This window comes from Amyelois transitella, chromosome 29 (assembly GCF_032362555.1).
Source record: "Amyelois transitella isolate CPQ chromosome 29, ilAmyTran1.1, whole genome shotgun sequence".
Classification (NCBI taxonomy): Eukaryota; Metazoa; Arthropoda; class Insecta; order Lepidoptera; family Pyralidae; genus Amyelois; species Amyelois transitella.
The window spans coordinates 4,265,588-4,290,209 of NC_083532.1; the positions used below are offsets into that span (position 1 = coordinate 4,265,588).

At 35.2% G+C, this 24,622-nt stretch overlaps 1 protein-coding gene across 1 annotated transcript; it reads left to right on the forward strand.

Annotated features, from left to right (window-relative positions):
- Positions 1 to 2,342: 2,342 nt before the first annotated feature.
- On the forward strand, positions 2,343 to 17,876 carry LOC106133176 (segmentation polarity homeobox protein engrailed). Its single transcript, XM_013332814.2, has 3 exons — positions 2,343 to 3,274; positions 15,879 to 15,970; positions 16,266 to 17,876. The coding sequence occupies exons 1-3, from the start codon at positions 2,491 to 2,493 to the stop codon at positions 16,494 to 16,496; spliced, it is 1,107 nt and encodes a 368-aa protein (XP_013188268.1). The 5' UTR covers positions 2,343 to 2,490; the 3' UTR covers positions 16,497 to 17,876.
- The last annotated feature ends 6,746 nt before the right edge of the window (positions 17,877 to 24,622 follow it).

Consider the following 24,622-nt stretch of genomic DNA (forward strand, 5'->3'; position numbering starts at 1 on the left):
GTCTATATCCCTTGCGGGGTAGACAGAGCCAATAGTCTTGAAAAGACTGAATGGCCACGTTCAGCTATTTGGCTTAATGATAGAATTGAGATTCAAATAGTGACAGGTTGCTAGCCCATCGCCTAAAAGAAGAATCCCAAGTTTGTAAGCCTATCCCTTAGTATCGTAAAATTTGTTTGTGTTTTCAGTTTTTTCGAGACTGCCGACTCTGTCTAACCCGCAAGGGTTATAAACGTGACTATATGTATTTATGTATGTAAGAGTTGTACGCAACTCCCTCACACAGTATGAATGAGTATTGGTTAACAATGAATCTAATGTAGGTAATGTAAAGTATAAGTAGTTTTTTTGTAGTACCTATATTTTTTTATTGAAAAATTCATTTCTTAAATACAATATGGCTAAAAAGTAAAGTACCTACTAAGTGCCGACATTTTAGAATAGAACCACTCCATAGATATGTTTCCCATTTATGTCGTAAAAGGCGACTAAGAGGCAGGCTTATAAACTTGGGATTCCTCTTTTAGGCGATGGGTTTTGTTAATTTCAGTAGGTACCTAAATATTCTATGCCAGTCCATTACTGTAAGCATAATTAAAAAGAAATTGGTTCTTGGCCGTGATAGGAATCGAACTTTGGGAAAGGCACGGCAGGTTGCAGTCTTTGCCTATTGCTCTGGAAAAATGTCGTTCGTTATACCTACTAAATTTAGTGAAATACCTTTTATATGGCTAAAAAGTAAAGAACCTACTAAGTGCCGTGTGGTTTCCGACATTTTAGAATAGGACCACTCCATGTTTCCCATGGATGTCGTAAAAGGCGACTAAGAGACTGGCGAGTAATATACGAGTAACCAGCACTTTGTTACCTATTATTCTGCACTGACGCCTTGGAAGCGGCAGTAAACTTAGTTTCGAGTAATTTATTTGACGTCAACCAATGTTGTGAAACCAGACATAAATATGACAATTACCTATGAAGTGATGTTTGAAATGTCCCATATTATCTAATTGATGAAAATTTTTAATTTGTATAATTTTTTTTTTCTGTTAACAAAGAGAATTACTTATATCAAAGATGGTTTATCAAAATTTGTAATTCAGATTGAACTAGTGTAAGTAGGTAATTACTAATATTTAAGTGAACTAAAATGGAGAAAAGTAATAAAAATAAAAGATATTTGTTGAATTTCTTAAGATTAATTCAGTTGTTAAACGTATTTGAAAGGAAAGTAGTTTATTTACTAAGTTATTGATAAGTGCTGTAAGTAATAATGATAAAAGGAGGAAGAACTGTCTTAACCCTCTACCCGTCGCGTACTTTTCACATACGAGATTCGTCGCTAGGGGCCTCTAAAGACCTCAAAGTTTGTAAGCTTATTTTGACCTTAATTTTGATGTTTGGTGCATAATTGTACACAGTTGTATATTATTGTATAAGTTTAATTACTTGATTAAAATAGAAATTTAACATGTTGTCATTGCAGAAGCATTTGCAGAAGTTCTTAAAAAGGAAATAAATTAGGAACCATTTTCGTTTGGCTTCAAACATCACACAAACTAACTAAATGTGATTTTGTACAAGATATATACTGTTTGTTTTCCAAATAAAATAAAATAAACTTAAATAAGTATTATGAAAAATAGCGACTTATGAAAATTGAGATTTAAATTACGATAAAAAATCGATATTATAAGTAACATTGCTAACTTGCTACGTCCAATAAAGTATACAAATGTTTGCTATCAGACCAACGTGGAAGCAATACCTAAACTGGCCACAAAGGATTCAAAAAAAGATTCGATTAGTTCGAAAGAAAAAAAACATAATTTAGCGAATTTGTCGATCCAATTACCGTTCAAAATGGCTACCGTGATCACACAATTGAGTTCAACGAATTGATTTCCGTAGAATAACTCCAATAAAGAAGCTATGACTCAGTCCTGCCTACATCTACAACTTAATTACTTAAAAAATTCAAGATACCCAAACACCAGCTCAATAATTCATCAATGTTGCCTATCAATTTAATAATTCTGTCAAAACTATAATTGAAATTCCGTACAGAAAGCAAACCGCAATATTATTGATACATTATGAGCCCGCAAAAGAGCCATACCGGCAATTTACAACTGAATTTACAAATCTCTACCCGGCACACTAAATACACAATCAGGTTAAATCAATTGTGATCATCCATCCCTTTCATTGGAAGGAAATTGTTCCAAACTAGACAGGGACGGGAGAGAGGCTATGGCGTTGCTTGCGTCGCAAACGTGCACGGGTTAACGCCTACAAAAATGAGTGGAGGGGGAATAGCTTGTCAGAGGGCGTGTCCTCCGATAATGATGCGGGGCGCAGTCTCTCTCGTGCTGCGGCCGCGAGCGCAGTCCTACACGACGACGTTATAGTCTTCACAAAGTGTATCGATCAAGCCATTCATGGAACTTAATTAATGTGACTCTAAAACGTGTTTTGAACTTGAGTGAAATGGCCTTCGAAGATCGTTGCAGTCCTAATCAGGCGAACAGCCCCGGTCCCGTCGCAGGGAGAGTGCCCGGCCCGCATGGAGACAACCAGAATTATTGTCCACCAAGTCAGTATACCTGTACCACTATAGAGCAGAGATACGAAAGGAACTCGCCAAATATGACTATAGTGAAATTGCAGCCGAATTCCCCACCCCCAAGTCCAGAGCAGAGTCATAACGAAATGGATTACCAGAACTATTACAGACCCGAAACACCGGATGTGAAGCCACAAATAAATGAGCAATTTGACGCGGACAAATTGAGGAATCGCGTCCAACCGTCCACACAAATAGGTTTCTCTATAAGCAACATCCTACATCCAGAATTTGGTTTGAACGCGTTGCGGAAGACGAACAAAATCGAAGGACCAAAACCCGTCGGCCCCAACCACAGCATATTGTACAAACCTTACGATTTGTCCAAAAGCCAGAGCGATTATCAGAAGTACAGTTTCGATTATTTGAAATCTAAAGAGCCGAGTGATTTTAGTCGATTGCCGCCACTCGGGGGTTTGAGGCAGACCGTTTCACAGATTGGAGAAGTTCAAAAAGAGAAGGAGATTCCGAAGATTGTAGAGGCGCAGAAGAGGCCGGATTCGGCCAGTTCTATTGTGTCGTCAACCTCCAGCGGGGCTCCTTCGACGTGTGGAAGTACAGACACCAACAGTCAGATGTCCCAGGGAAATGCTAATTTGTGGCCAGCGTGGGTTTACTGCACCAGATACAGCGACCGGCCTAGTTCTGGTAAGTGCTGAATTGTGTGTTATTCGTTTTTCAATTGTTTTTTTGGTTACAAATTTAATTGTTATTGCTTGTTTATGTTTTTTTTTTGTGTAATGAGGCGGAGTGGTCTTGTTCTTTTTTTGTATTGGTGCGGTGTGATTCCCGGATGTTTTATTTACATTTAAAGGGTTTTTGTCATTATTATGGAAACTTTTACTTCAATCACTTTTTTTTATCATCATCATTAGTCATACTTACGGCTAGTCTTTATTTATTTGTGTCAATTTCTTCATGACCATATGTATGTATATGTATGTATGTATGTATCAAATAAGAACAGTTACTTATAAGAAACATATCTTAACAAAAGGCACCAACAGGGAAACCAATAGGTAAACATACATACATACAAATAATAACTTCTATATCCGTTGCGGGGCAGACAGAGTCGATAGTTTTGAAAAGACTGAATGGCCTCAGCTGCCTGGCTTAATGATAGAATTGAGATTCAAATAGTAATAGGTTGCTAGCCCAACGCCTAAAAGAGGAATCCCAAGTACCTATATAAGCCTATCCCTGTGTTGCCTTTTACGACATCCATGGGAAAGAGATGGATTTGTCCTATTCTTTTTTTCTATTGGTGCCGGGAACCTCACATAATTTAATATAAATTTCCTTTGAGACACTTTAAAAATGATAAGTTATTAATACATCAAGTTTATTGTATGTTGATGTATTTAAATGGCAGTGTTCTGAGATGTCTGTTAATATGCGAATGTATTAGTTCCTTCGGGAACATGAATTACTTATACAGTATCTGTAACCTATGACCTTAGCGGCAATGTAGGTCAGTTTGTCTGTTGCTGGGGAGGAAATGATGTTGATTATTAACTTGTTTCGCCCGCGATGTCATCTGCGTGCTCAAATTAAAAATAGGCGATCTTCTGTATCACCCTTAGTGTGGGGAGAAGTCTTTGTATGGCTTACGTTGGTCATATGTATACCTACATATTCCTACATACATACAAATACATACGCATACATTCACATACACACACATACATACACATACATACACATACATCACGTCTCTTTACCGGAAGGGTAGGCAGAGACCGCATCTTTCCTCATATCAAATTTTTGACAATATCTTTCAAGTACTGACATCGGTAAATTAAAAGTTTATTATGAGTGGACTCACACCTCCTCCTCCACATTTTTATCTCCCCACTTTGCCCGGTCTTCGGCGTCTTTTATTTAAAATCTAGTACCTGGGTGACAGAGCTGTGCTCGGTGGACATCAGCCAAAATCATAAAAAGTGGAAAAAACAAAAAAAAAAAAACACCTAAAATATGAAAACCATACGAAGTAGGTAGTAAAAACTGGGGATTTCCTCAGCCTATCCCTTCTCGGGGCCGGCGGAGGCTGTATGGCCAGAAATTTGTTCTCCAGATAGCCTGCAGGCTTCCGCGAAAGGTGACTCATTTGTTAACGTATTAAATTGCTTATTTTAGCCTGTTGCCGTGTGGTTCCCGGCACCTATAAAAAAGAACAGGACCACTCCTTCTCTTACCTTTGAATGACTTAAAAGGCGACATAGGGATATGCTTATTAACTTGGGATTCTTCTTTTATGTGATGGGCTAGCAACCTGTCACTATTTGAATCTCAATTCTTTTATCAAGCCAAAAACTTGATCATCTTTAAGACTGTTGGCTCTGTCAATCCTGCAAGGGATATAGACGTGACACTATTTCACATATTTAGCCTCTGAGCCACAGGTCCCGGGTTCGATTCCAAGTTTTCTAATTAGAGTCTAATCAGAAAAAGTTTCTTATCTTGTCTAGAATCCATATTGGGGTTAGCTCGGTCTCTATGGTTTGTCTCGTTGAAACTAATTTGTATTTAGTAGGTAAGTACCTACTCTATTGTCACCTTCACTTTTAGCTATCGTCTATAGAGAAGGAGGTAAAGACATACCTTCTTTCGTTACGATTTTCTTTACATACATACAAAAGTACATAATATGCCTTGCGAGGTAGACAGAGACAACTGTCTTGAAAATACTGATAGGCCACGTCAGCTGTTTGGCTTACTGACAGAATTGAGATTCATAAAAAGTGACGGGTTGCTAGTCTGTCGCCTAAAAGAAGAATTCCAAGTTTATAAGCCTTTAATTTAATGTTACTTATATACGATTTGTTTTGTACGTATATACGTACGATGTAATGTAATTAACTGTTATTTGGATGTCTTTTATATTTGACTATTGTTTTTTTTTATTCGAACCCGTGTACTTACCTAATTTGTTCTAAAAAGCAGACTTAAGAATCTAGTACTGGTGACAGGTAACAGATTGAGGAAGGTTTAAAAATGGCTGTCTAAAAAAATGGCGTCAAACAATAAAAAAAAAACAACATCCAAGCAGTTGTTACTAACAGGTCAAAGTGTAACATATAATGGCAGCAAGAAAATTAAATATTAATATATTAATTTATACATCCTTTTTATGTTTTTCAACGTATTTTGAAAAGTGTTAATAATTAATAACTGATTGTATGTTAATTATACAAATAGTTTGGACGTTTTTTTTTCGAAAATTACTGACGTGACGAAATTGGTTAAAGGTCGGGAGTACTAATAGTTACATGTATAAAAAGGTAACTAATGAAAAATGTATTCATTTACGCAATAATGATTTTTTCTCCAATGACGTAATTTCGAAAGATGTCATTTTTAACAATAGGTTACATATAGGTTATTTTATTTTAAATTAGTTATGTTAGATTCCTGTAGGTATCTTACAAGAAATTATAAAGTAAAACTGGTTTGAAGTAGAAGTTAGTTATTCGTGATAATATTACTTTGTTTTCTTTATAGGTTTAATTAGCTGTTATATCATATCCATATTAACATTATTGTTACTAAAACCTGTATAATATCTATTTATTTGTCTACGCTTTCATAAAATGCTAGAAATCTGAATTAGTTTATACATTTAAAACATATTATAATACAATAAATTTCAATAAACAAGCGAGATGTTTGAATGATCTAGAAAATATATGTCCTATCTGTACTAATAAGCATAAATTTGCGTGCGGACGATTTAAGTGCGTTTTCCCGCCATTCAGCTGTCAAACTGACAGCTGCCAGGCCGCCATCTTGCCGACGGGTAATTTCAGCAAATCGCTACAAAGTTTTTTAAATGTTGATGTGATTTGAATACAATGTAATGCATAATGAAAATTGTTATTCTATTCCAATATTTGTTATGATTTTCTTGTTAGTTATTGTTTAAATGTTATGATACGTGGCGTACAAAATTTTGTATATATTAATGACATTAGGTACGTCGATTTAGGCATTATTAAAAAAAATTGAATATCTCCCTTTTTGGTATCTACTTAATGTCAAGTAGTGACGTGAATACCTTGAACTTACAACAGAACAGTACCTAGAGTTATTTTTTTTTAATTAAAATTTTGTTTTTTATTTATTTTAACTAAGAATCTACTTTTCCTAGAGCATAACATAAAAATTGTTTGTTTTTAATACTTATTTTAAAATTATTTTCAAACCTCGTGATTTACATTTCTTTTTCTTTATTTATCTGTTTTATTTCTAACATCTAAACAGAACGAATATTATCTGAAACTCATTACAAGAAAAGAAAAAAACAGATAATCGTCTCTGCGGCAAAACGGGCGAGTTTTTGTTGCGAATTCTCAAATTTATCGTTTTTGAGAAAAGACCACATCTGTCCCGATGGAATTTATGTACAGGCGACAGACTTTTGAAGGGTTAACACAGGGCCGTATTTAGTCTCTATTGATTCTTCTCACAAACATATATAAAATTATGTCTCTTGCCCGGAGGGGGTAGGTAGAGACAACATCTTTCCACTTGCCACTATCCCTGCATTCTTCTTTATTTCGAAAATCATTCTAATCCGAGAAATATCATTTATATCTAGGCGTATTTACGAGCAATACAAATATTCACTATTGAAATCTCAATTCCATCATTAAGCCATACAGCTGAACGTGGCCTTTCAGTCTTCGAGACTGATGGCTCTGTCTACCCCAAAAGGGTGATATGAATAAATGTATTTCATAAATTTCAATTTCTCTACCTACATGAAATATATTAATTATATGATCTATATTCAGAGTTTATATGAAAAAAAAAATTCAAAGAAATTATCATTTATAATTGTTTAATGAAACGACCGGTGTATGAATTGCAGTGTATATATACACTTACTGACAATGCCGTACACTTATAGGCAATGCTGCAATTATACGATGATGGATCAATCGGTTCTGCTACGGGGAACATTTGTTTCAATGCACGCAAGTGTAATCTCACTCGAAATATTGCGTGAATTTTGCTTGCAAAATAAAAAAATAACATGTAGTTTTAATGACAGTATCAAATATAAAAAACCCTTTAAGTCAGATCAAGTTAAGTTCTAGTCTATGACTAATTTTCAGTGAAATAAAAATATGTATAAATTATTATACCAACCGCGGCTCCACCCGCGTAAATAAAATAACATACATACATACGTATGGTCACGTCTATGTCCCTTGCGGGGTAGACAGAGCCAAGAGTCTTAAAAAGACTTATAGGCCACGTTCAGCTGTTTGGCTTAATGATAGAATTGAGATTCAAATAGTGACAGGTTGCTAGCCTGTCGCCTAAAAGAAGAATCCCATGTTTATAAGCCTATCCCTTAGTCGCCTTTTACGACATCCACGAGGAAGAGATGGAGTGGCCCTATTCTTTTTTCTAATGGTGCCGGGAACCACACGGCACTCTATTAATAAATAAATGAAAATATTTCTAACATAAATATATATCTGACTGTACCGATAGTGCAACAATCATAAGCAATTTCCAAGAATCGTGTTAATTGACGTACTTCGATTGAAAACGCCCGTTTTAATTGAAAGGAATGCCAAGTTCGAATCCCGATGCCGCGATGTAGGTTCCGCACCTTGTTAGTTCTACGTTCATACATACATATGGTCACGTCTATATCCCTTGCGGGGTAGACAGAGCCAACAGTCTTGAAAAGACTGAATGGCCACGTTCAGCTATTTGGCTTAATGATAGAATTGAGAACCAAAAAGTGACAGGTTGCTAGCCCATCGCCTAAAAAAAGAATCCCAAGTGTGTAAGCCTATACCTTAGTCGCCTTTTACGACATCCATGGGAAAGATATGGAGTGGTCCTAATCTTTTTTGTATTGGTGCCGGGAACCACACAGCACAATATTAATTCATGTTTTTTTAATGTAGACAATGTGCATTCGTCCACGATGGAGTTTTAAGAGATCTATATTTGCAAATTGACGTCCGACGAAAATGCTGCAGTGTAGTTTGTTACGCCGCTTCTACTATACATGCGCTTTGGAAGCGGTAGTAGTTATAATTACATTTAAGTGATGTGACGTCAATACGTCTTTATCTTTTACGAGGTGACAGAGTTAACAGTATAAAGAGTCAGTTAAAGAGTATTGAAATTATTGATACGCCACATTCAGCTGTGTGGTTAAATGATGGATTTGACCCGGACTTGTGACGTGGCATACATACTCGTACATACATAAATACATACATACATACATAAAATCACACCTCTTTCCCGGCCCTGTGATGTGGCAGCCGGGAATAATAACCACTAGACCACTGGACAAAGGTTCAAATCCTGTCACCACGGATCTCCATTTTAATGTCATATTGTTACAGAACAGGAAACGGTGAAACGAACAAAACAAACTGTTAATGATCTTTTTGTCTCATTCAAACACACAACAGAGGAGTGTTAGCACTTCTAACGTCAATTAGTTGACAACTAATGTGGGTAGTCGCCCGCTATATATCCTACATATAATCACGTCTATATCCCTTGCGGGGTAGACAGGGCCAACAGTCTTGAAAAGACTTAGGTATAGGTCACGTTCAGCTGTTTGGCTTTATGGTGGAATTGAGATTCAAACAGTGACGGGTTGCTAGCCCTATCCCTTAGTCGCCTTTAACGACATCCATGGGAACGAGATGGAGTGGTCCTATTCTTTTTTTTTATTGGTGCCGGGAACCACACGGCGCTGTTATAGAACAAGAAACGGTGAAACGAACAAAACGAACTGTTAATGATCTTTTTGTCTCATTCAAACACACAACAGAGGACTGTTAGCACTTCTAACGTCAATTAGTTGACAACTAATGTGGGTAGTCGCCCGCGACATTGCCCGCGTAAAAAGTAATTTATTTAAGGTAAAAATTGGAAACTCTGTCTATACAAGTAACAAAAAATAAATAAACTTTATACATACATATGGTCACGTCTATATCCCTTGCGGGGTAGACAGAGCCAACAGTCTTGAAAAGACTTAGGTATAGGTCACGTTCAGCTGTCTGGCTTTATGGTGGAATTGGGATTCAAATAGTGACAGGTTGCTAACCCATCGCCTAAAAGAGGAATCCAAGACCAATCCAATCTCAAGTTTATAAGCCAATTCCTTAGTCGCCTTTTACGACATCCATGGGAAAGAGGTGGAGTGGTCCTATTCTTTTTTGTATTGGTGCCGGGAACCACACGGCACTAAACTTTATATGAATCTCAATAATTCTATCAGTAAGCCAAACAGCGGATCGAGGCCTATCAGTATTTTCAAGACTGTCAGCTCTGTCTACCCCGCAAGGGATATAGACGTGATTATAGTGTAGGTATGTATGTTTTATTACAACTGGTTTCAAATGTCGCAAAACATAGTATGATTAAGCTATTTTGTAAGTAATAATAGACTTATAGGTATAATCATACTGAAATCATACGAAATTTTGTACCTATGACAATCGCTCAACTATCAAATGGTTTGTCGTTAAAACTTTTTCAATTATGTTATTATTGAGTTGAAATTACCAATTATTAAGTAACAAGTTTTGATTAATAGCTATTACAATCGGCCAATTTGTATTTTTCAGTACCTATGTGATGGTATTTCTAACCGCCTGTCTCAGTTTGACCGGTAGGTCATATTTGTCCGCGATTATCTCTCGTTTCGCTGAACCGATTTGGATGCGGTTTTCAGAATACTATTTTTTACAATTAGGAGAGGGTTTTAGAAATTTTACCGACCTTAAAAAAAGGAGGATATCGATTGGAGGCGGTCCTCTTTTAAAAAGGTTATATGAAGTAAAATGTTATCCTGTAAGAATTAAAAAAAAAAAGGTTTGTTTAGAAGTGCTTATAAGTATAAGAAGGAATATCGTCAAATATACATACACAATTTCATCTTATTCATTCTAACGCATAAACTAGAACTGTCATGTAACAGACGAACATACACGGTTTCGGATTTTTTATATTGGTTGTTTATAATAGATTTTAGTATATTATAACAAAACTATAACAGTGAAGAACATTCGCGTTAAGATTCCCCTTTCACTTACCTAATGTTTTACTGATTACTTTTATTTGTTTTAATCTTAATTAAGTGAAAATGTCTTTGCTATAAAAATTAAAAAAAAAAATTATTAATTTTAATAAAGAGTATCCATTGTTTTAGACTAAAAACAACGTACTATTCGTTTCAAAAAAAGAAACTGTTCTTTTTTCGAAAAGACAGTAAATAACTGTTACCTCACCTTACAGTTACCCTGTAATTTCGCGCCATAACGCACCCCACAGTAGGAAAAAATCAATTCCCAAAAATGCGTGCACAAATTGTATAATGTCTACAAAAATCTGCACGCCAAAATGTACTTTATTTCTAGCAACATACAATCCAATTTCCTATAAAAAACGAAATCTTATTAGCTCTTTATTGTTACAGCGAGAATTACACCTTATTTTTCGGGCAATAAAGTCTACGGCGATTTAAAAAAATATTTACAAAGGAAAATAAGCTTTGTGTCATTTGAAATAAGGTTAGAAAGTGAGAGAGAATATTTAAATTTCGTATCGAAGAGCACTGAATATGTAATGTGACATAGATGTGCAAACACAATAGATGCGGTATGCCTCATAAACTGTAGGATTAGGTTAGGATTAAGGCTTTTAGCACGAGTTGTGAAAGTGACGTGTTAAATATTCATTTCCTTATTTAAAAAGAAACTTCAAATTGCCAAATATTTTTTTTGGAATGTTGAAATAATAAACACACTCTGTTTTATACAAATGGATGGGATGGTAGTTCGGGATTAACTCAAAAACTACCAACATATTTTTATGAAAAGACTAGAACTTTAAAAATAATGTAGACTAATTTTCTTGTATTCACATAAGAGCGTCCACATATAAAAATATATATCGTAAGTCTAATTTTATATATTCCTTGTCGAAATATGGCACATCCATATTTTCGTACATCCTTGTGAAAAACCAATCACTTTAGTTTGCACGAGTAAGAATCCCACCCCGGGCTAGTAAGTACATGCTTGGGGTGTGAACTTGCAATAGCCAACATTTACTTTGAAACGTGTAAAAGCATAAGGGCTTCACTGTTCTGTTCTTATTTTGAAATATGTACTCTTTTGTCAATTGATTGATTTTTTTTGAAGATTTAAAAGTAGAATTGAATTATGAACTTTGCTGTGATTATTAACATCCTTAACAATCTGATGATTTATGTACCTATATAAAATATAAATATTTCAAAAATGCTTAAAAAAAGTGGAAATCTTTTAGGTACAACTGTACAGTTTATTTGTTATTTTTTCTTAATAATAAATAATACTACATATTTCCTATTTATAATTTACTAGAGGCCGCCCGCGACTTCGTCCGCATGGAAACCCTATCAATCCCGCGGGAACTCTGGGATAAAAAGTAGCCTATGTGTTATTCTGGGTCTTCAGCTACCTACATACCAAATTTCATGGTAATCGGTTCAGTAGTTTTTGCGTGAAAGAGTAACAAACATCCATACAAACTTTCGCCTTTATAATAGTAGTAGGATAAATTTTATTTAAAAATAAAATTTATTTTAAACTTATTTAAAAATAAAATTTATTAATAATAAAAGGAAATATATAGGTACCTATAGGATAGGATAGGATGTGATAGGTTATAAAATTGGATAGGTTTATAAACTTGGGATTCTTCTTTTAGGCGATGGGCTCGCAACCTGTCACTATTTGAATCTCAATTCCATAATTAAGCCAAACAGCCGACAGTGGCCTATCAGTATTTTCTGCCACGGCATATCTTTTGGTTTGGTAAAAAACTTCACAGCAGCATTTTCTTCAACAACGTCAACTTTACAATTATCCAAACTTAGAATAGAAGTATATATGTGGGAGAAGTTTTGTTTTTTGTTTTTATTTAAATCCTTTTTGTTAGCTGACCTCTTACTTATTTTTACGTTGGTAACATTAAGAGATAGGATAGTGAGTCTGTGGTACGATGTAAGACGTTATAAGATGTGTTTTTAAGAAGTCCAATAAAATAAGAAGATTTACGATGTAATTCCGCACTGTTTTACTTTCATTCCCACATATATATAATTAGATTAGGTCCTAACCCTTATAGGGGGGACAAACGAAGACATTGCGACCATTACAAACACAAACACAGCAACTTGCTCCCATTAAAATTCCAGCAAATCCCCTAACGATGGAAATTCGTACAAATGGTGATAATTTATTTATTTTAGTCGTAATTGAGGGATAAATTGTGCGGGGCACTTCATTCGCGTATTTAGTGTTGAGAGATGTTTTGAAACAGTTATGTGGTGCAACAATTTGTTATAACTAGCGAGCTGCCCCGACTTCGCACATTTATATAAATATAATAGAGGCCGCCCGAGACTTCGTCCGCTTGGAAACCCTATCAATCCCGCGGGAACTTCGGGATAAAAAGTAGCCTTTATGTTATTCTGGGTCTTTAGCTACCTACATACCAAATTTCATCGTAATCGGTTCAGAAGTTTTTGCGTGAAAGAGTAACAAACATCCATACTGACATCCTGACATACAAACTTTCGCATTTATAGTATAAGTAGAATTTTCCTCACCTTATATACATATAAACCATCCTCCTTAAAAATGTTTTGATTTGTTTGGATTTAGGCCTCAGCTAGGCTGGGACTAAAATGTAAGAATCAAATTGTATTAATTTTCTTTGATACGTATGTACATACATATAATCCCATCTATATCCCTTGCGAGGTAGTCAGAGCCAAGAGTCTTGACAAGACCGATTGGCCACGTTCACCTGTTTGGCGTAATGATAGAATTGAGATTTAAATAGTGACAGGTTGCTAGCCTATCGCCTAAAAGAGGAATCCCAAGTATATTATAATATTCTTCCTTCGTTTTTAACAGCATTTCTCACTATTCAAAGATCAATACTAATTTACGTTGAGGTGAACTATCTAGATCATTAACATTTACAGGTACTTAGTGCTCCCTCACAGCTTAGAACACATTTCAACACTGCATTGTATGCATTAATTGCCACAAAAGCATTTAAATCACCACAATCAGATGCAGTAGCGGGTCTTATAAATTTATTCTATCGTCGAAGGAAAATGCTGGCCGTAAACACTTCTGTGCCTTCCTGTACCTACAATTTATTTTTTCCCATTAATCCTACAAACGGAATTGATCCCTATCACGCGGTCATAAAACACATTTAGTGTGTGTCTAATAATGTCGGTTACGCTGTTCCATACGGTTCGAATTTAGAATTCTGCCCGAACGACTTTAAACTCTATTTCAGACTTCAAAAGTGTGAAGTCTATGGATTTTGAAATTGGAACGAATGTAAGCAATGAACACAGAGTTTTATCGCTTTGAGAATAGAACAGGAAATGGTATGAACACAAATCTTTTGAATTTGAAAAATTCGGTGCGAATTGCTTTCAGGCGTCGTTGACTGAAACAGGACGTTATGTCTGTAGACATAAGGTACAGTTTAGATGGTATTAAGCATCTGGAATCGTACAGTCGTTTATCACACGATAAAACAGAGTAACCTTTTTATTCGTGTTTTTAATTAAACAAAACTGCTGAAATTCTACCCGAGTATTTTTTTTAACGATGCTTTTCAGTAGAAATATTGCTTTGTTCTATAGTACAGTGTTAGCCACAATTAAAGGCGAAAAAGAATCCCTATTTGTTTTCTTTATAAATTCAACTAACTAGCGACCCGCCCCGGCTTCGCACGGTTAACATTTATAGATATAAATCTTCCTCAGAAAACCTACTTTCCGACATTTCTACTACTGTCCGTGTTAAACTGAAATTCCCATTTTTAAGTTACCTTTTATTATTTCTGTAGATTTTTCTGTATCTCTGCCAAACATCATCAAAATCGGTCCAGTAGTTTTTCAGTTTTGCCATAAATAACCAATTATGAAAAATACAAGTATTTTCTCTTGATTATAAGTGTGTTGATTATATGATGAACTACCTGTCACTATTTGAAACTCAATTCTATCATTAAGCCAAACAGCTGAACCTGGCCTGTCACCCTTTCAAGACTGCTGGCTCTGTCTACCCCGCAAGGGATAGACGTGACCAAATGTATCTTAATATTAGTTCAATAAGTAATTTTAGTAGAATCACTGATAGTTTACAACCTTTTAAAACGTAATTAAATTTATATTAGAAGGGATATATACCTAATCAGTTAATTGAAGGGTTAAGTGTATGATTAATAAAGTAAAATAATAGGGGGGCAGGTCTAATGGTGGGGTTTGACATAGTAAATTAATATTTTTGTACGGAACCATGTTAAATTAAAAATTTATCGATGCTTATGTTGACCGACTGCTCAAAAATAGGGTGTGTAGCTGAGCGATGATTCGGCTCGACCGCCACCAAAGGGAAGATCTTCCGCCAGGCTGCTGTGACGCCTGGGGAACCGCGCGACACACGATGTTGAGTCGGAGATTCTATATATGCTCCAATCCATATCCATGAATTTGATCCATTTATTGCACACTAGTTGTCGCAAGTGACTTCGTCCGCGTTGAATTTGTAAAAATTTTAATTTATTATGTTATCATTCATTCATATAGTCACGTCTTTATCCCTTTCGGGGTAGACAGAGCCAACAATCTTGAAGAGACTGATTGGCCACGTTCTGCTGTTTGACTTTATGATAGAATTGAGATTCAAATAGTGACACGTTGCAAGCCCATCGCCTAAAATAAGAATTCCAAGATTATAAGCCTGTCCCTTAGTCGCCTCTTACGACATTCATGGGAAATGAGATGGAGTGGTTCTATGTTATCATTTATTATGTTATCCCAATGTGTAAGCTATATCAGTTACTAACTTTTACAGCAGCAGCTTCGCTCGCGCTAATTTAGCTACACCTACAAAATAATACAGGTTTTTCGCAAATACCACGGAATTATAGTATTTACCGGGGTTGAAATTTTTTTATTCATTATTATAGGATACTTCATATCGCTTAATAATTGTCATATATCTTTTGGTTTCACAACATTGGTTGACGTCAAATAAATTACTTAAAACTAAGTTTGCCTACTGCCGCTTCCAAAGCGTCAGCGCAGAAGAAGCGGTAACAAACTGCACTGCAGCATTTTCTTCCAACTATATACCTATATATTTTTTAAATATATTTTTTGCCTTGTCCCCAGGTCCCAGAAGCAGAAGGATGAAGAAGAAGATTAATACAGAAGAGAAAAGACCTAGAACAGCATTCAGCGCGGCCCAGCTCGCTAGACTGAAGGTTGGTACCGAAACTAATGTGTCATAGATAGAAAGAGACTTTTGATACTTCGGCATTTCAGAATATCATGAGTACAATTAATAACACGCTCGCTTAATACTTAATTGTCAAATCTTTTGGTATCGCAACATTGGTTGACGTCAAATAAATTACTTAAAACTAAGCTTACCGCCGCTTTCAAGGCGTCAGCGCCGAAGAAGCTTTAACAAACTGCACTGCAGCATTTTCTTCAACAACGTCAACTTCACAACTGAACATACTCCTATACTAACATAAACCTTTTTTTATTGCGCAGCATGAGTTCACCGAAAACCGATACTTGACCGAGCGACGGCGGCAGGCCCTGGCTGCAGAGCTGGGCCTGGCGGAAGCCCAGATCAAGATCTGGTTCCAGAACAAGCGGGCGAAGATCAAGAAGGCTTCCGGCCAGAGGAACCCCCTGGCCTTGCAGCTGATGGCTCAGGGGCTGTATAACCACAGCACGGCCACTGAGAGCGATGAAGATGAAGAAATTAATATTATTTAAAGGGATTTTGAAGACAAAGTTCCGGAAGTGCCGTGTGGTTCACGGCACCAATACAAAAAAGAATAGGACCACTCAATCTCTTTCCCATGGATGTCGTAAAAGGCGAATAAGGGATAGGCTTACAAACTTGGGATTCTTTTCTAGGCGATGGGCTAGCAACCTGTCACTATTTGAATCTCAATTCTATCATTAAGCCAAATAGCTGAACGTGGCCAGTCTTTTCAAGACTGTTGGCTCTGTCTACCCCGCAAGGGATATAGACGTGACCATATGTTTTAAAGACATGCCTTGTCTTAATTGCTGGTTTTCACTATAGGTATTTTCAGTAGGTACTATAGTATCAGGTATTTTTTATGGAAAGCCCTGCTACCCCTAGCAAGGCTTGCGCCACGCCGTTTATATCGCGCAAAAAAACTATCGCTGTTTCGCTTTTAATTATGTCGTGGAAACGGAAAGCGATAGTTTTTCGCGCTATAATAACGGCGTAGCGCGTGTCATGCTACAGGGGGGATATAGTGATTTAAAAATTATTATTTTGTGTGTTTGGTCATGGATAGAAATTTGGTAGAGGCTATAATAAAATTGAAATGATTGAAAATAGAAAGGTACTTAAAGGTAATTTTTAAGGGAAAATTTGGTACTGTTCATTCATGCGATTGTTTTTACAAAAAATCTGGGGATCTCTATAATATAAATGTGTAAATAGTGTGTAGATAGATTTCTTTGTCACCTTTACAATTGAACACAAAATGTCAAAAATCTATGCCATTATGACTATCAAAATATAAATTTTGTTTTTACAATATCGATTCTCAATATTATCGATATAGTAATCATTAATTTAAAATGCATGTGATGTAGGTACTTACCTACATTTGTAATTTGTTCTGAAATTTTTGAAATTCTGTTTTTAAAAATGACAATTCCTTTTTAAAATTGCAGTTACTTAAATGTCAACTCGAATAATAATTTACTATTAGTTTTACGTAAAATGTTCCTATCTGCTTAGACTTTGTAGGTTTATTATTTATTTAAAAAAAAATTAACTGTTTTGTCATGGTTCGGTGTAAAAAATATTTTATAATTTAATCGGTTTCTTACATTTAATGTCAAATTTAATTAATGTTTACATTAATTTTATAATACGTTTGGTTATTTGAAACTTTGATTAAGGAAATATTTGATGGTTTTGCTTAGAAACTGTAATTAAAGTATATTAATAAAAATTTAATTGGACTGGTTAGTAAAAAAAAATGTATGATGCGATGGAATAACCAAATAAATAAGACTTTTTTTTTACTTTTGTCAACTATTTTGATTTTTCTATTAAAATAAAGTAAACGAATGTTGTTCTTTATTTAAAAAAAATCTGTTTAATTTGATTCAAGTTGGCAAAAGTTGTAAATATTGTAAATTTAATTAAATAATAATCACTATTTATATTGATGTTAATAAATTATGTTTTGTTAACTGATTTTAGTCAAATTCATCTTCCATATAATTTACATTTCGATGTATATATTTATTGAAATTATATATTATGTAAGTTATACGTGACTGTGCTAGTGTAAAATGTATAAATAAATCATGTGAATGGTTTAAACAATTGAAAAATTTGTTTTATTTTCATTTTCATTGCGTAAGTACTGTCCTGGTAATTGAAATAAGCATAACGAGTTGTTATTTTAAAAACCACGCGGTATTAAAAAAGGCAGACCCTGGGCTTCAAAACACAGCTGTGGAGGGTACAACCGAGACTTGACATAACATGAAAGCCACACTTCGTAAAAAATAAAAAATAAAACGTGACCTCAAATGACCTTTTTAGAAAATAGCAATCTTTGTAAAAAAAAGAAGGGAGTTAGTTTGTTTTTTGTTTATTTAATTTTTGGCCTCAGTGGTGCAGCGGTAGCGCGCTTGTCTGTGACACCGGGGGTTCCGGGTTCGAATCCCGGCCGGTTCAAATGCATAAGAAACGAAATTTCTGATAAATAATAACTCATAAATTAGTAAAAAAATATTTAATATCCAAAATAATCTACAAGACGTCTTAATAAAAGTTGTTCAATCTGATGAGGATATATTTTGGCGAATAAAAAAATGGAAGATCTGGATCATGTGCTGTGGAAGCCAAAGGGCAGCTACTCTGTAATATGTACGGAAATTTGAATTAATTTTAATAACCTTAACCATCGTATTTCGAATAACACGCAGACGGAGTTGCGGGCAACAGCTAGTATAGAAATAATATGCATAGTATACTGCTTTCACATACGTTAATTATAAATTAAGAACTAATTAATTTAAACCAAAATTAATAACAATTAAATATAAAATAAGAAAAAAAAATCAGACTCATCATTTTGATTCGTATAAATTGCAACTAAAAAGTTGCAAGCGATTTATAATCCGGTCGCTGAATGATTTAGCTCCTCCATTCTTAGAAAATAACCTACTAATTGTTCGAACTAAGTACCATTAGAAGTTCACTTTGATCTATTTTCAAGAGGCACAGAGTAAAAATGTCCATGGAGACAAAGTGACATGAATTAATCGCTACTTTGTAAAAAATACTTCCAAATTTTATTTCTGAATTCGTATTCGGACAATAAAGGACCGAAATGTAGAGAAGAAATGCAAGAAGAGAACACATTTTCAGAGTTAAAGTATTTATTGTTCTAGTAACAACATGAGTAAGTACTTAGATCAACTGTGAGAGTTTTAACTATCTAAATAGTCGACCATTATATCTTTTGTCTTACTTTATCATGGTTTATAAGATTTTCTAATGGTGACAGACGAACAACGGAGACTTATGTAATATGGTAGAAGGTGGATAGAATGTTGTGAAACCAAAAGATATGACAATTGTTAAGTGATGTTGAAGTTACACATAATAATGAATAAAAGTTTTGAATTTGAAAGCCTTTGGGCACGGAACAAATGTAAAAAAGAAACTTTAATTTACGAGAAGTTAATGTTCGCGTCAAACATCTTATTTATTTACTTATATTTCGTATTTGCTGGCGTATCAATTTAATTTGAATCCTTGTTCAAGTTCATTATCCCAACTGACTGTAGGTAACGCTTCTAGCATTAATTCAGCCTATTGTCATCTATGTATTTCGTACAATAATTTAAAATAACAATTTTTTATCTTACAATTATTTATTTTTAAAGAAATAAACTAATTCATTCCGTTATTTTTATGTGACTTTGTCTCTGTATCAATCTAATCTGTAGTCATAACGCGGTAGATTTCATACTAGTTTAACACGCAGTTTTCCCTGTTAAGTATTCCCTTTTGATATGAACTAGTTAAATAGGTTTATGAGTTACATTAAGTACTAATTAAACATAAACGATACCATGAAAAGGTGTTTTTTACTCGTATGTCAAGAATTTTGATACTGTTTTAAGAACTTTCTGCCTTCATAATTATTGAGTTAGCCTCGAAGTAAGTCCGAGACTTGTGTCACGAGATACTAACTCAACGATACTATATTTTATAAAAAATACTTATATTGATAAACATTCAAGACCCAGGCCAATCAGAAAAAGTTCTTTTCTCATCATGCCCTGGCTGGGATTCGAACCCGGGACCTCCGGTGTCACAGACAAGCGTACTACCGCTGCGCCACAGAGGCCGTCAATTCACACGCTACAAATAACGCCCAAGCGAAGCCCCGCACGGCAGCTAGTTCCAACAATATTTCTAAACTCAGCAGCAGACAAGACTTTTTCCTTCAGTCGTTACCATCAAATAAATCATAACAAATTACACTGGACCATAATTCATGCGGTTTGACACAAATAATTGGCCGCCAATTAGGACGGCACGTGCTACATCACTCGGAATGTTTCCGAGTTTAAACACACAGACAAACAGACACTTATGGCTAATTAATATGCACGATTTAACTTTTAGAATGGTGTTAGATGGATCTTTAACTGGTTTGGGATATAATAAATAATTTAAAAATAGGACCACTCCATCACTTTCCCATGGATGTCGTAAAAGGCGACTAAGGGGTAGGCTTATAAACTTGGGATTCTTCTTTTAGGCGATGGGCTAGCAACCTGTCACTATTTGAATCTCATAAAGCCAAACAGCTGAACGTGGCCTATTAGTCTTTACAAGGCTGTTGGCTCTGTCTACGCCTCAAGGGATATAGACGTGATTATATGTATGTAAAAATAGGCAAAGGTTACCTAGGGGTCTACATCTCTCTGAAGAGGAGCCCGGGGTCCGCCTGTGACCACGATCCTCAACGGAGTCAGGTAACACGAAGCGACTCTCTATAGAATAGGACCACTCCATTAACTTTACCACGGATGGTGTAAAGTGAGACTAAGGGAAAGGCTAATTAATTTGGGATTCTTCTTTTAGGCGATGGGCTAGCGACCTGTCACTATTCCATCATGAAGCCTAACAGCTGAACGTGGCCTGTCAGTCTTTCAAGACTGCTGGCTCTGTCTACCCCACAAGGATTTAAGATGTGACTATATGAATATGAATGAATCATGGTAAGTTATACATACATACATATTATGGTCACGTCTATATCCCCTGTGGGGTAGACAGAGCCAACAGTCTTGAAAAGACTGATAGGCCACATTCAGCTGCTTTGCTTAATGATATAATTGAGATTCAAATAGTGACAGGTTGCTAGCCCATCGCCTAAAAAAGAATTCCAAGTTTGTAAACCTATCCCATAGTCGCCTTTTACGACATCCATGGGAAAGAGATGGAGTGGTCCTATTCTTTTTTGTCGCCGGCCAAAGCTCATTCAAACTAATTAAAGACTACATTTAACACCCATCTATTTCTAAACAGCGTTAAAACGACTAATTAAAAACCCGTTGACAAACTGTAAGTCTGTTTGTACGTCGATAAACTGGCTGAAAGCTCTTAAGCTCGTGACGACGGATTTAGCGGTGTGAAGCTTTAAGCTCGATTAGGTGTGGGGCGGAGTGGCTTGTTAGGTGATCTCTTGAAAATGGTATTTAGTAAAAAAAAAACTTTTTTTTTGTGGAATAATAAAACGAATTTAACAATTGGAAAGGGTTTTTTTATAACTTACAATACATACATACACACATATGGTCACATCTATATCCCTTGCGGGGTAGACAGAGCCGACAGTCTTGAAAAGACTGAATGGCCGCGTTCAGCTATTTGGCTTAATTATAGAATTGAGATAACTAACAATATGTAAAATTAATCAAAATATACTAAACCTAATTATAATTTTAATAAATTGTTTCCCATTGGGGTAGGCGGAGACTATGGAATTCCACTTGCTACGATCCTCACAGACCTCCCGCTTCCTCTACACTCATTACTCTTTTCATGCATATTCGACGATTACGGGCACTCCTAACATCTCCCTTTTTCAAGACATTCGAAGTTTAGTCCTTGAAATTTCGACGAGGCTGGCCCTGTCACACTTTTACAGTCAGCTCTGCCATGTAAATTCCTTTTGAGTAAGTACTTATATATCTTTATTTATCATTTTATTATTATTCACACTCTCCGCTATTATTCACACACCAAATCGCTATGCACACCATCTATTTGCCACGACTTGCACACTTACACATAGGTACTGTCTCACATTCATTCGTACCGTCACTTTATTGAATGAATGAATGAATGAAATAGTATTTATTTAAGTAACCAGGACTCATAATATGTTAGTAAACTTAAAGCTATATTAGTACTAATAGTAATTAATTAAATTTATAAAATTACAGTAATAAAATTCATAAAATTATATTAATAAAGTTCATAAATGTCATTAATATAATTTTATTGTTCAGCCCATTTCTGCACCATCCCCCCGGCAATAGTGCAGCAATGGTTGATTTTTTATTGTTGTTTCTTTATTATAATGTACAAATATCGTACATCCACATACTGGTTATCTTTATGTAGAACTTTTAAGGAGGTAGCAGGCCATTCCCAACACAAGTATCATTTGATTACTTACTGGGAAGACCTTGCATTATTATTGTAACCAAGATTACTGCAATAAAGAATATTTTTATTTTTTATTATTTTTTTATTATTATTTCGTTAGTTCGACCTCATCCATTCTCTCGACATGTCCAAACCATCTCAACATACTCTAAAAAAAAGACCTTTTCAGAATATCATGTCATTTAAATTAAAGTTGAAGAAAGAAGCTCTTATTGTTTACCCCGTTCAAAATAAGTTATTTATAATAATTTGTCAGTAACACCAAATGTATCTTTTGAAAGTTGAAATAAATCATATGTATTGACAGGTTACGTCGTTTCGTCGGCTAAAACAAACATATAAATAACACGAGTCTAATAATAACATGAACTAAGCTAGTGACTCATGTTTATATAAATATACTTGCCTAAAATCACGTCTCTTTCTCAGAGGGGTAGGCAGAGACTACATCTTGTCACTTGTCACGATCTCTGCAAACTTCTTTCGCTTCATTCACATTCATAACTCTCTTCATACAAGCTTATTAATTTACATTATCTTGACCTGATGTTAAAACATAATTTAATACCGAATAGTCAATCCGCCTTCCCGGAGGGATAGGCAGAGACATGTTTCCCACTTACCATGATATCTACATTTACTTTTTCTGATTGGCCTGGGTCTTGGATGTTTATCTATATAAGTATTTATTATAAAATATATTATCGTTGAGTTAGTATCTCGTAACACTAATCTCGAACTTACTTCGAGGCTAACTCAATCTGTGTAATTTGTTCCGTATATATTTATTTATTTACTTACTCCTGCTCCACAAATATTCCTCAATCTTTTCATGCCAACTCATCAGTTTTTGGGTACTCTTGACCTGACCTTTCCAAACAATCCAGACAGACCAGAACGTCCCTGGAATGATCAAGGTCTAAGTTCAAAATCCATTGAAAACTTTCCGAGATTAACGCATACCTTTGATCACATACATAACAAACATATATATAATCACGTCTATATCCCTTGCGGGGTGGACAGAGCCAACAGTCTCGAGAAGACTGATAGGCCACGTTAAGGTTTAATCGGTTTAGCTCGGTCTACCCAGCGAGGAATATAGACGTGATATATATGGATGTAAGAACCGCCAGCGAATGCAGTTTGGTAATGAAAAAAAAACATGAAAGCGATTCGTGATCGTATTTTGAAAAACCAGACGATCCTTAATAAACAATACTTAATGCCGCTAAATGCTACTACAATGCATAATTATAAGTATCTTCAATATTAACTTTCATAAAACGAAACATAGTTATTAAATACCGTTCTCGAACTCAATAAATCATACATTATTATTAACATCTCTTTTATTCTAACCGCAAACTTAAGTTTGTCAAAAGACAAAGTTAACTTTGCAGTTTGAGACGTGTTTTTGTCATACAAAATCCTAAAGGCTTGACTGTATTCAGTAAAATTGTTTTGGTTTGTATGATTTCCAATAATGACCGTAATGAGGCCTTAAAACAAGGGGTTTTGTTTGATTTTTAGATGTTTTTTACGACAATATCCATAGAGTTTTAAATTGTAGAGCGCGCCTCGTGCTTGGTATCAGTTACTCGAAATAAGTTAAAATTACATTTGATATTATTCTGAATTTTACGGTGACAATTATATCTTATTGTATGTGTTTATTGCTCAAAAATTTACTCAGTTCGAATTGAAAATTTAGTTTTGCTTTGAATATATCTTTTGGTTTCACAACATTAGTTGACGTCAAATTAAATTACTAAAGTGCCGTGTGGTTCCCGGCACCATTACAAAAAAGAATAGGACCACTCCATCTCTTTCCCACGGATGTCGTAAAACGCGACTAAGGGATAGACTTATAAACTTGGGATTCCCTTTTTAAGGCGATGGGCTAGCAACCTGTCACTATTTGAATCTCAATTCTATCACTAAGCCAAACAGCTGAGCGTGGCTTAATCAGTTTTTTCAAGACTGGTAGCTCTGTCTGCCCCGCAAGATATAGACGTGATCATATGTATGTATGTATGTAAATTACTTAAAACTAAGTTTACCGCCGCTTCCAAAACCCTTACCTTTGACTATGCGCGCTCTACAAATAGAAATGTATTGTATTAATACTACTCACTCTGAT